The 13,572-nt window shown below is 40.7% G+C and overlaps 2 protein-coding genes and 1 long non-coding RNA gene across 3 annotated transcripts; 1 reads left to right on the plus strand and 2 right to left on the minus strand.

The window, feature by feature from the left end:
• Positions 1 to 206: 206 nt before the first annotated feature.
• LOC111324137 (uncharacterized) lies at positions 207 to 1,668 on the minus strand. Its single transcript, XR_002694237.2, has 3 exons — positions 1,513 to 1,668; positions 1,200 to 1,277; positions 207 to 548 (listed from the first exon to the last, which is right to left on the minus strand). It is a non-coding gene; the product is annotated as an uncharacterized LOC111324137 (long non-coding RNA).
• A 2,901-nt stretch (positions 1,669 to 4,569) lies between these two features.
• LOC111324140 (vesicular inhibitory amino acid transporter) lies at positions 4,570 to 6,359 on the minus strand. The gene has a single exon (XM_022927634.2). It carries the CDS (start codon positions 5,997 to 5,999, stop codon positions 4,665 to 4,667), a length of 1,335 nt encoding a protein of 444 aa, XP_022783369.1. The 5' UTR covers positions 6,000 to 6,359; the 3' UTR covers positions 4,570 to 4,664.
• A 5,574-nt stretch (positions 6,360 to 11,933) lies between these two features.
• Positions 11,934 to 13,242, plus strand: LOC111324120 (vesicular inhibitory amino acid transporter). The gene has a single exon (XM_022927614.2). The coding sequence runs from the start codon at positions 11,934 to 11,936 to the stop codon at positions 13,131 to 13,133; it is 1,200 nt and encodes a 399-aa protein (XP_022783349.1). The 3' UTR covers positions 13,134 to 13,242.
• Positions 13,243 to 13,572: the final 330 nt, after the last annotated feature.

A 13,572-nucleotide genomic window follows, 5' to 3' on the forward strand; every position in this document is an offset into this window, starting at 1 on the left:
AAACTGCCCACCAAAGTGCAAAACTTAGCTCCACAAAATCTTCTGAAATCGGACACAAATCTCCAGCATGTTGTCCCTGATTTTTGTTATAATTTGTGTGCTATTGACAGGTCAGTTTCAGATGAAAGATAAGTAAACATAACTCTTCCCCCAAACTGATATCATTTTATAATATTCGGTCCAGCATAAAACAACTTTCATCAGGGTACAATTTATCAAATCTTTATTTCCACAAGTTCAATGAAAAATTTCAACCTAATTACATCATAAATTACTATCAGAAACTGCTCTGTCTCTTTGATAAAATCAAATCAAAAACAAATCTTGCCATTCTTTTTTTCTGAAAGGTATATAAAGAGTGAGTTGAGGATTTCTGCTACAGGTCAGTGACCTCACATCAGTTTACCAGATGGAACAAAGTGATGACCATAGGTCTTCCTCTATGATAAATCACATGTTGACAAAATTTCTCAGCCTGCAAGGCTTCAATGTGTTTGGTCTCAGCCATTAGTGCAAGGCTTTGTGCTACAGAAATCCTCCTGGACCACCTAATGCACATAAAGTTTTCTTTCATTAATTGTTTTTATCAAGCAAAGCTATAACCCTTATACGTGTTCACGAAATATTTGTGACACCATGTTCTTTGCTCCTTTGACTGGTTTCCAGTCTTTTCTTATTGGTCATGCTGTTGCCAGCCAGTCAGGAGTCTTGCAAGCTCTTGATGTGTGATTGGATGTAATTGCTCTGAGTCCCACAATTAAAAGAGTGAGGGTATTGCCAATGCCGGCCTGTAGTGTTTTGTCAGAAAAAAATTATGATTGATTGTCAAAACCTTTTCAAAGTTTTGTCGTGCCTCTCTAGTACAGGTTTTTTTTTTGTTCCCTAAATCTCCATTCCTGTCCCTCCTCACTCCTTCCTCAAGGAGAGTTTTAAAAACCGGGGTATTCCTTTCATTTTTCCGCCTCCTTGAAAAATTAGTGACAGCCCCGAAGAGGATAATGCCTCAATCTCCAGTGAGACACAAACCCAGCCCAAATGCCAGTTATGATGAGTTAACGATTGTGTAAAAATAACAAGAAAAAAAAATTATTATATTCAAAAACAGCTATTTAGTTACCAATATCCAAAACGTCGATGCATGCTGCTTACATGTCACTGAGGTGGCTTCTGTTACACCCCTAGAATTACTTGCATCTTACCTCTTTCCATCACACCGACAATCTGCCAGAGGTCACTCCGCTGATTCGTTCGATCGTCGATTTGCTCGGCAACAGAACCTAAAAAAGATCCAGTGCACTTGTTCTTAACTAAATAAAGCTATAGTGTCGATTTCCAAACACATTCAAATCTTGAAGGTGGCGAAAGGATCACTTAATGTCGAATTCTTATCAACGCAAGTTAGTAAATATCTGGCATGTTCTCTGACGAAGGGCTAACGCTCGAAACGTCAGCTTTTTAACTCTTTATGGTGGCCAATTTACAATTTCAACTTGGTTGATGTAACCAAATTACCTTGTTACTCCCATCGACGCAGCATCACAGTTTCTTTGGAAACTTATCCCCTTTACTCATTGGATCGCGAATTCTCACGTAGACTCTGTGACCCCCTCCCGCAGTATGATTTTTTGTGTCAGCGGTCGTTCCACTTTAGTAATAACTAACTATAGGGCATCCCCCTATGGAGGTAGATCCTGGACAAAATGTTCGATTGGTCGTTTCGTTATTGCGTTTCGTTATGTCGAGTCGTTGTTTTGCGAGTTCGACTCGTGGAACTTTCAATTCGTTTCGTCGTATTGTCAGTTCGATTCGTCGGCTGGCCTCTTCGACTCGTCGTTTTACGAGTGCGACTCGTCATCGGTTCGTCGTTTTGTCGTTTCGTCATTTCGTCATGGCGTTTCGTCGTTTCGTTATGTCGTTTCGTCGTTTCGTTATGTCCTTTCGTTGTTTAGTTATGTCGTTTCGTTGTGTCGTTTCGTCGTTTCGACTTGTCCACTCAACAGGAGCTATGATCCAACTTAAATTGCATGAAGAGTTACTTTATTTCATACACTCTTACATGAATCATTAATGTGGTATCTATAATTTGCCCTCTGCTGAAAGAAATAGATCTTTAGAATAGCTACTTAATCCGCAGAAGCGTCCGCGTTATTTAGAAAAACGTATTTTCAGCTAAAAGTTAATGAATCACTTGGGCGAGCACCCTGGAGTAATTATCGCGGGAGTCTATCTTTTTGTGGAGGGTAGGAGGGTCAAGGGTTTCTTGTTGAGGGTCGAGGGTAACTTTTTTCCCCTTTTTTAAAAAATTAATTAGAAAAAATTAAACCGAATTTGGCTAAAATAAGTGAAAATAATTGAAGAAAAAAACTAATTTTTAAAGATATAGAGTACAAGTGGACCCATTTACTTATACCCCAGAGTGCAAAGGAACCCTTTTCTGTTCCTTAGTAAGGTCTAACCATAAATACTGCTCTGAGATATGGTCCCCATATTCGCGTAAGAACACTGATAAGCTTGAAAGAGCGCAGAGACGCGCCACTAAATTTATTTTGAATCTAATATTTCCGTAGGTGATTGTGATATTTATCCTAGTTCCTGTGTTAGAAATCTCGGTACATGGTTTGATAGATAAGTTGTCAATGTCAACGTACGTTGATAACATTTGTAATTCCGCGTTTTATCACCTACATAATATTAGGAGGATTAAGAATTATTTATCTCGCGATTCTTTATTAACGCTTATTCATGCTTTTATCACTAGTCGTTTAGACTATTGTAATGGACTTTTGTATGGTCTTCCTAAGTCGCAAATAGCCAAATTGCAACGTGTGCAGAATGCTACGGCAAGACTTGTACTGAGTTTAAGTAAGTATTCGCATATTTCTCCTGCGCTTTGTCAACTTCACTGCTTACCAGTACAACATCGTGTTCATTTTAAGATCATAATTTTAACATTTAAAGCTATTCCTGGATGGGCGCCTAGGTATATCATTGAACTAATTAACGTCAAGCCTAGGTCTGTATATAATCTTAGATCAAATCAAAGTTTATTACTTGACCCTCCTAAGGGGAAAATGCTTGCCACGTTGGGGGACAGATCATTCCAGTCTGCTGCTGCCCCGTACTTATGGAATGCTCTGCCAGCTGAATTACGTGATATTCAATCATTTTCCATTTTTAAATGTAAGCTGAAAACTTATTTATTTCGCACAACTTTCTCAAAGTACCCTGTCTGACAATTACTTTTATTAGTATTACTAATTAAGTTCCTTATTAAGATCCTTATTCCTAATTAAGATCCTTATTATGGATATTCCATATTATTCTTATTTTTAACATACATTGTTAATCAGATACAATGTCAGTATGAAGTTCATATATCTTTAACTTCGGTATTAGATACGTATGATGCATGATCCTCGCAATAGAGAGCGCTATTTATGCAATAGCGAAAATCAGACCTGAAAAAAATCAGGCCTGTACGGGTTTCGAACCACTGACCTCTGGGATACTAGTGCAGCGCTCTACCAATTGAGCTAACAAGCCAACTGGGAGCAGGCCATTAAGTTGATTCGTGATAAACCCGTGATGATAAATCAGATACAATGTATATATGAAGTTCATATATTTTGAACTGCGGTATTAGATACGTATGATGCATGATCCTCGCAGTAGAGAGCGCTATTTATGCGCAGAGGTTAGTATCGCAGAGGTTATGCGCAGAGGTTAGTATCGCAGAGGTCAGTGGTTCGAATCCCGTACAGGCCTGATTTTTTTCAGGTGTGATTTTCGCTATTGCATAAATAGCGCTATCTACTGCGAGGATCGTGCATCATACGTATCTAATACCGCAGTTCAAAATTATGAACTTCATATATTCATTGTATCTGATTTATCACTTTCACGGGTTTATTACGAATCAACTTAACGGCTTGCTCCCAGTTGGCCTGTTAGCTCAATTGGTAGAGCGCTGCACTAGTATCGCAGAGGTCAGTGGTTCGAATCCCGTACAGGCCTGATTTTTTCAGGTCTGATTTTCACTATTGCATAAATAGCGCTATCTACTGCGAGGATCGTGCATCATACGAATTAGAGAGCTGCTAAAGTCGTACAGAGCATTTGTAGTGAAAGCAGCTCTCTAATTCTTACATACCTTAACTTGGGCTCAAATCAATGGGAAACGAGTCGGATTAAAAAAAAACTGTAGATCGGCAAGGGAATATTTCTTTGAGATCTAAAGAATGAAACAAAAATGAAGAAAATCTCTCTGTGTCTTTAGTAATGGCGCACAGGTGGATTTATTTCAAAAACCGATGTAGGGAGAAATTTGTTAAACTTTGAAACCGAAAAAGACTGATTTAACTCCCTCGGTTTACGTGAATTTGGCGAGTCACAAGGAAGTTTTTGAAATGACATACACAGGGAAAAATAAAAAACTCGAACAAACCTACAAGTTTTGTTGTAAACTTTTTTTCGCCGAGAATTCCATTTAATTTTGCCCCAAATAAATATTCAACAGACTGAATATCCGATAAACAGTTTAAAAGTAATCAAAGCACGTAACAACACTAAGCCATTTTATATCTTTATTATGTTATTTTCTCTTTTTACCTTCAACTCAACGATAAAAACACCGTGGAAACTTGTACAATCTATGAGTGGGCTCTTCAGGCACATTCATCATTACCTGGTTGACTGTAAACTTTAATCAAGGAGAAAACAGAGGATATTGTTCCCGTGACCATCACTATTACACCAACCACAACCACAACACCGTCAGCCACAATGTTACACCATGTCATGTCCTGAAAGTATATCTTCATATGAAACAAAGGTGGAAATATGAACTCCAAGCTGATACCAGCGATACTGCCGACCAGGGCTAATATATAGGAGTAGGACGGAAAGGAAGCAGCAAAAATCACACTCATACATACCATTGACATACGAAATACAATGACAGACGGAGTGAAGATAGATTTACCAAAGCTCCCTGGCAAGAGAAACAATGAGGAATTCTCAATTATCTCAAATATAGTGAACATTGGCAGAGTGTAGGAAGTGATGGACAGTACTGCCGCCATCACATTCACTGCTACTCGGAATGAGCCCTCTGGCAAGTTATTTGTTATAACTTCGGCCGTTTCTCCTTCAAATAAGTTATAAGCGACTACTCCAATAGTGACATTGAGTAATGTCATAGCTAGGTAGGACAAATTCATCACTGAGTCGAACTTTTCCTTGTAGCGCATGCTGCCTTCGATGAGTGATACAAACGGCTGCGACAGATAACTTGCTACAAGGACTCCTAAAGCTGACGGATATGTACTGGCGTCGAAATTTTCCAAATGGCTTATCTCCCACTTTTGTACATGCAATACGCTGTACGTAACAACGGTGAAGAAAATAACTTTTGCAGAAAGCACCGTTAAGATGCTGGTCCATGCCACCTGAGAAAGGTTTTTAAGAAAAATATTTGGAAAGAAAAGTATGCCGCCAAAGAGTGTCCAGAGCCAGCAAGGAACAGTAACGTGGGGAAACGATTTGGCCAATATTCTTCCAACCAGTAAAGGATAAACTCCAGCAACAAACAGCAACTCTACAAACTGAGTAACAAGGACGAGATTTCCTCCCAAGTTCGGCAGAAAAGCGTCGCCAATATCTACGTAGGAATCGCGGACCCTTTTTCGTTTACCGCTCTTTGGATCTGTTTCATAGAGGCACCGAACAATGGTTTTTCCAGTGTAATTAGAAGCAGCCGCGACTAGTAGAAGAGTAAAGATGGCTAGGTAGCCACCATTTCGAACGGCGTAAGGTATGACCAATATTGGTAGACCTTGAATTGTGTTGCAAGTGTTCCAAAATGCCTCAAATGTCGAGGCAAATGTTCTTTTATCCCACGACGTGTCCTCCTCATGTTGATCATTGATGTCACATTGTTTATGGTCTTCCAAAAGATTCTTTTTAGCCTCTTCCATCTCTTGATAACCTTCTCCTTTCATTTTATCTCTACCCTTTATAAGAACTCTCGGCTAAACATAGCGTGCATGCCCCTTTAAACTGAACAAGCTCCCATTTGCCAAAGCGCCTTCATCATTTATGTCCGCGATGCATTAGTGTCAAGTCGATAATTCTGACTGATATCTGCACTGTGATCTGTCGACTGTATAGCAGGGTCTTAAGTCCACTGAGTGCCACATGTCGGACGATCTGAGAACCTTTTAATTCAGTCGGCAACGACTTTTCATCCGGCGTTTTCAATACCTTGGAAGTGGCGAGAGGGCTGGTTGCATGTCGACAGCCACCTGTCTCTACCCATACGCCCCCACGAGTCGTTAATCGGAGAACTTCTCCAAGGTTTTCTCTCGAGTTTAAATTTTTCCGACTACTATAAAGGGAACCATAGTGATCTCTTTTTAATTAAAGTAGTTTTGTCACCGGCTAATTGGAACGTCATATAATGCTGTGCTTATTGTTTCAAATTCACCATGTTTCGTCTCGCCCTGAAAGCCAATCGTATCCTTAGGTATGAATGGACGGCGTAATTTTTTTCCTGACACAAACTTGAAATGAAACGTATTGTGGGTAAAACAGTTTAGCGCATTTTTATTTTTTATTTATTTACTTTTCTTGGAACATATCTGATAAACTTTTTCATAATCAATATCGACATTGCCATTATTATTTCATTGTTATATTATTATTTTTCTTTTCCATGTTTCTGTAGAAACAGTTCGCTCTCCCAAGAATGAAGAAAAAGGAAGATATCCACCCGATTTAGCCTTCCGCCTTGAAGGAAATGAATTAAAGCTCTAGAACGAAATGAATAGCGTGTTAGCCATTAAATGATCACGAGAAGAAGACAGAAAGAAGATCAACGATAACTTTTAGTCTAAGTAATCAGTCCCACCCATGAAGAAGTGGTAACAATAAACGTCTTTTCATTCAAACTTTGCATATTTAATCAACTATTCATCAAAAAAACTATAGCAGGAAGATCACCATGACTTCTTTTCTGCAGTGAAGCTGTGATATAACACCTTCTGAACCAGCTTGGCATCAGAAGCGACGAACATGTATTAATAGATCAGCTATCCGTTGTTTTTGTTCTTCATTACCGATTCTGAACCTAACAAAATTGTTCTGAGCAATTTTATGTTTGCATTATCTTCAATATATCAAAAGTTTTGAAATTAAAACCACAAAATACTTGGAAACGCCGAGAAAGGAAAGACTGCCGTGACCTCTGGAGCAGAGATCTGCATGACACTTCCTGAGATGTAGATTTTAAAGTATGACTTCGGACCCATAAAATCCCCTGGAATCTCGAGAGTTGGGCTTCGGGGCGCATTGCAAAGCCCGGTGATCAGGGTGCTGTGTTGACCTATCCTGAGAAAATCATCTCAATTTTGTCAACTGAGGTAGAATCGGTCAATCTGTCAATCGTGAGCAAATGATTTAGTTTTGATCTTACGTTTAACATCTGTTTGCTCATTCATGTCCACCCTATTGTTCAATATTGTCAGTTTAAGGGAAACTGGCTGTTGTTTAAAGGCTACAAAAGCTGACGTTTCGAGCGTTAGCCCTTCGTTGGCTCGCTGTTGTTTAGTTTTACGGCGTATAGCAATCACAGAAAGTTTTTATCAATACAGGGTAATGTGGACGGTTTTTTTATGTTGAACGCAAACTTATCGAACCAACGCAAAAAGCAATACGAGGTAATGTATGACGTATGTTTTTCCTAGCTCAATAAACTTTCTCTTAGCAAAACTCCGCTGGAATATTTCAAAAGGAGGAGAAATACCAATAGAAACAGAGAGATACTAACATTGAGCCCGTGAACCTCACGAACTACTAAAATACTCAATGTCCATACCAGCCCCAGAAATTCCTGATGTAATGAACAAACATTACTGAAAGGGGTGACAAAATGATGAGAATTTGATGGTTGAGGCTAAATCTAAAATTTTGTTGTAAACTCTCGAGGCTGCGCCTCGTGAGTCCACATGATTTTGACCACTGTGATGACGAATGTCGTTGTCGATAAGAGAACAGACCACACTAAACCACTGTCGAATTGTTCAATTTGAAGAAACCCTCATTTTGTTCATCCCGAATTAAAAAAAAAAAAAATAGTATTAAATACATACTGAAATTTACACAATGAAAAAGCGCGAAATAAACAGAGATTATCCCATGAAAAGCGCGCCCAAACAATGTTTATTTGCTCGTTGCGATGCATCGAAAAAACTCACTTGTTCGTTTTTTTTTCCTGATGCATCGCAACGAGGGAATAAAATTCGTTCATGCGCACTTTCCATGGTATCTTTTTAACTCATCCGTACTGAGATTTTTCTCACTGACCGACGCATTTTAAAGATTGGAAGCGAACGACTGTAAAAATACATCGTTCGTGCAGTCACAGTGGAAATCTTAGTACATGTATGCGTGTAGTAAATTTTCATTCGTAAGCTAGTCGAAGAAGCCGAGAGCCAATCAAATAGTGCGTATCGGTTTTTACCTGTGCAAAGAAACGACACGTCCAATCGGAAGCCGCGCATCATATTTTTTCATCTGTAAAGCGTATTAAGGCGATTCCCGTTCATCGTTCACTGGCAGCGTTTCGCTTTTCAAACCGATCGGAAAATTATTAAAATCCACTTTCAGGTCTGTCTATTTAAGTCAAATTATTTAAAAAGATGACTGAGGAACTTCTGCGGAGGATTATATGGAACAGAAAGCATACAGAACAAAAACTCAGAGGAGAAATAATGAAAAATCAAAGCGGCGAGAATTTAAATTGTTCAAATAAATTTTGCGACGAAAATTGCGAGGAAACTATACAAGTTTCTTGAGGAGTTTTTTCCCTCCGTTCGACGAAATGACAGAGAAGATTAGGAACCCTTAAGCTTCATAAGCTCAGTCTCAAGTTATCGACAGGTAGTCGCTAGTGTTGCATCGTTACACTACAATACAATACAATGCAAACTTTATTGACACTCCCTAAAGTGGGTTTTTCGGTGACAATGATCTAAAAATTACAAAATTACAATACTGAAATGTATAATAGAAAATTGAGGAAGCTAAAGTTACAACTAAGAACGACGAGAAAGGAAAGCAGCAAGTAATTTGGCTCTAAGTTTACGCTTAAAATCACAAGAAGAATTACAGAGTTGAGGGTATTATCTAAACTGTTCCATAGACTTACTGTACGATAAAAAAAGTCCTTTGTCCAGATTTAATTCTATATAAGGGTACGTGCAGAAGTTGGGAGCTTCTGGTCGTACGACCACTTATTTCACCACGTGTTAGAAACTTCGAGGAGAGATCATAGGAGCGGAGCCGGTCATACATTTAAAAGCAACTACGGCGTCACAGAGATATAGCTGAGATTTAATTGGTAGCCAGTGCAGTGGGGGGGGGGGGGAGGGGACAGGGGGGTCGGAGTCTCCCGCTTCCCGTGCCACGCTCTCCCACTTCCCGTACTTGTGTACCCCCTTGCCTCCCGACTCTCGCCCTTCATTGTGTTGCTCCTGTCTTCAGGTTAATCAAGAGGATCAGAAACCCGGGTTTAACTTTTAAACAGGGCTAAAATCTTATTTCAGTTAGCTCAAAACGACCGTTCAATAATCATCAAATCTTACCCAATTTCACAAATAACGTCACTTTTCTTGCGAAACATCGTTAGATGTTTCGAAGAGAAAACAGCTTTCATCTATTATGACATATGTGGTACCAAAGAAATCATTTGTGTCTATCGCACGTAAAATGAAGATAGAGAAAAAGTTGGATTTGCATTTGATTGCGTAAATTCCAGTCTATGATGACTGATACGTCTTGTGATCATACCCAGGCAAGGGTACGGGCTCTACATCGCTTCCATAGTTAGTACCTGATGGATGCACTTGTGTATCTGCCTCCTTTTCAGAACTCGCAGCCTAAAAAAGCTCCTGTAGTGATGTAAGAGCTTGTTCCTCGGTGCTATCGTGTGCATCCACTGAAGTGTGCATATAGAAGGGGAGAGTGCCAGCTTTGTCTTTCGTAAAATAATTTCGCACGGACTGTTGCCTGATCCCTCGTCCAAATTCATTTCTCCAATTGTTAAGGCGTTTGATGTCTTCTTTATTCAAGAACGTAGTTGGCTCTCGAGGCACCGGAAGTAAGTCTTCGTACTTGATTGAAAACTATAATGGTAGCTCTTAGTGATGTTTCTCCCGAGTGAAGTAAATATAACTAGGCCAAGCAATTCTCTTTAAGGTATCATCTGCTGCCTCAACGAAATACATCGCACAATCCAGCACAGTAGGTGTGTCTGTCACCTGTCGCATTTCACTATTGAAATACTCGTTAACGAGTGTAAGAAATGTTCTTACATCAACAACTTCGAGCAGATGAGGACATTCTTTGCTTAATCGCGTTTCGAGGCGATGGAGGAAGTTCTTGATGAAAGTTACTGAGGCGAATGTCTTCTCAGCTGGGGTTCCCTGTGTCGAGAATTGGACCACTCCGCACTTCCGGCGCGCTCATTGAAGCGGCATTCCTTTGAAACAAGTTTGCACCACGAGGCAAAATCTTCAGTAATTTGGGAGGTGCAGTAATAAGGAGCGAGCTCCCAAGAAGGTCTTCCATGAACGGATTTTTTGTGGCCACAACGGAAAATACTGAGACCAATTAATACTGAGACCAATGTCTTGACGACATTTGTCACAATTGACCTGAATGACCCTGAATCACTTTCTTTGTTGGAGATTTTCGACAGCTACAACTTACCAGACACTGTACAAGTCATGCTATCTCATGACCAATGACCTAAACAATTTGAAGGGATTCATAAATTTACCGGAAGTACTGCTGTTTTTCCATCCCGGGTACAAATTTACGTTTTCTTGCCTCCGAAAATGTTTTTAAGCGTTGGTAGATGTTAACTGGAAATTTCAAAACCTTGTTAGATAAGTGTTTATGACTGAATGATACCCAGTAATAAGTTTTAGTTAGTTTTAGTTTTAGTTTATTAGCTTCGCCGACAGGCAGGGACACCGCAACAGCTTGCGCCAATTACTGCGGGCCCACTAAACCCACCCATCCCACCCCAGGGGAGGACATCCACCATACAGTAATCTCGTGCGCAAATTCTCCTCAGTTATTTTAAGACCATGAGTATTGGTCCGGCCAGGGCTCGAACCTTCGACCTCCCGCACAACATAATCCGGCGCTCTAACCAATTGAGCTAACCGGGAGGCGGAAAAGAACAATAAACTATCGCCTTATTTATTTCTACTCCCGGTTCCCGCCCTCATGTAGATACCGCTTCCCGCCCCTTGTTCTCCCGCTTCCCTCCCTCTTCCGCCCCTTGTTCTCCCGGGCTCCCGTCCCCCTGTCCCCCTCCACAGTGCAGTTCTCTGAGAAGCGGAGTCACGTGGTCAAATTTTCTGAGATCATAGATGATTCGGGCTGCAAAATTCTAGACCGCTTGGAGCTTGAGGAGGTTAGTGTCGTTCCTATCGACAAGGGAATTTCCATGGTTTCCGTTTTTCTTGATTTAGATTTTTACTTGAAATCTGTTCAACAATTAATTGTCGTTTACTAAGGGCTGAATCTCCGTATGCATTTAATAAACACAGTGCACCATGGAAAGTCTGTCTTTTTGTATCAGAAATCTTACTCGTTCACTAGGCCCACTCGTTCGATTTCCGATACTAACTCCTTTGTAACTGTTTTCCAACTCGTTCTCGATACGCTCATCTGTTGAATAAATTGTACCAATGCACAATGGTCGGTAATGAAGCCAAGTGCATTTCCACGTGCATCTACCGAAATTTTCTGACATATATTAGTGTTTGCTTAGCGCAAACACTCGCTCATTTTTCGCTGATCGTTCACAGAACAGCACGCTTTTCACGCCAAATTTAAACATTCGTTGAATTCAGTTGGGAAAAATGCCGTTAAGAGAGGGTTATCAGATCCTTGAGGAGAATCTGGATGAGGAAAGCAACGCCCACGAAAAAACCCTGGACGAGACGTTTGAAGAGATGAAAAAAATATCAACCATGGATACATTTTGGAGCGCGTGTAACTCCGTTCAAGGACTTACCATCTTAGCAATGCCTCTTGTGACGTCTTTTGGTGGATACTGGCTTCTTTTTGGCATTACAGCCATCGCAGTGCTCTCTAACTATACCTCAAAAATCCTCATACAGTGCCTGTATGAAGAATGTCCCGGAAAAGGTCGAACACGTGTACGTAATACATTCGCTGACATCGGGGATGCTTTCTGGCCAACGTACGGAAGACATATGGTCGATGCGACAAAGTTTCTGGAATTGATTTTTGTTGCAACTGTGAATCCAATAGCTTGCGGGGAAGCCATTTATTACACCGTTCCTTACCTTCCCGTTGGGAAGCAACTTTGGATCCTCATTTTCGGCCTGGCTATGATTCCCAACGTTTTCCTGAGCTCTGTGAAGTTACTTTCCAAAATCAGCATGCTTACTATATTTTTTGCCCTGACAAACGTCTCTATCATAGTCGCTTATTGCTTGGGTCACAGTGCTTCCTGGAAAACGGAGGATTTGCTGGTTTTCGACCCTGTTCGGTTTCCCCTGGCACTTGGAGTAGTTTTGGCCAGCTTCTCGTCTCAAATTTACCTGACTGTGCTAGAGGGAAACATGCGACGTCCTGAAAAGTTCAACACCGTCATCAACTACGCTTACATCGCTATGACTGAGCTGAAGATCGGCGTAGGAGCATTTGGTTATTTGACCTTCTCGGGCGGTGTCAGTGACATGGTGTCCAACAACCTTCCACTCGGACTCTATCGCGTCATTGTGAACATTGTGGTAACCGTCCTGTTAGTGCTGTTGCGTTTCATGCTGACATCACTCACCATCCTGATGGCAGTTCTTGTTCCGCACTTCACTCTTTTTGCAGCATTTATCGGAAGTGGTACAGGTACAGTCATAGCGCTGGTTTTCCCTTCTGTTTTTTATGTTAAAATCTTTTACTGGGAGTTAAGGTGGCACGAGATTGTTCTGAACGTCTTCATCGTATGTTTTGCACTGCTAATGGCAGCCTCTGGGATGGTTTCTACAGGACGGCAACTATACCTAACCTTCACTGCTAAAGAGACGGATTTCTAAAGCTTAACTAACGACTCCGCTGTCAAGAGCAGTTGGTCAAGTAACACAAAAATCAAGTTTGATATTATGCCTGGACTTTTTGGAAATAGAGATCGGCCCAAGAACTAAAGTCCCGAAATAAAAATGTTTTGTACCTGTTACCCGGTAAATTGGGTGGCTTTCACTGGTGCTGAGGCATCGTCAATCTAAGAGGCCGAGAAATTTTTTTTCTGACAGGCCCCTCGACAGCCCATTTCATGCTGCTTCGCCGTTTGCAGTGCAGCATCGTTGGGAGCCCAATCGCATGTTATATAAGAGACAGTTTTGTTTTAGAACGGGGTAATTAAGAATCGCTCAAATAGCATGTAACAAGTGTTGTTCTGTTAAAAGATGAAAACATTATGGGCCGGTTATTTAAACGGTCTCCCCCAAACCGCGGTTTACCTAAGCAATGGACCTC

This window comes from Stylophora pistillata, chromosome 9 (genome assembly GCF_964205215.1).
Source record: "Stylophora pistillata chromosome 9, jaStyPist1.2, whole genome shotgun sequence".
Lineage (NCBI taxonomy): Eukaryota > Metazoa > Cnidaria > Anthozoa > Scleractinia > Pocilloporidae > Stylophora > Stylophora pistillata.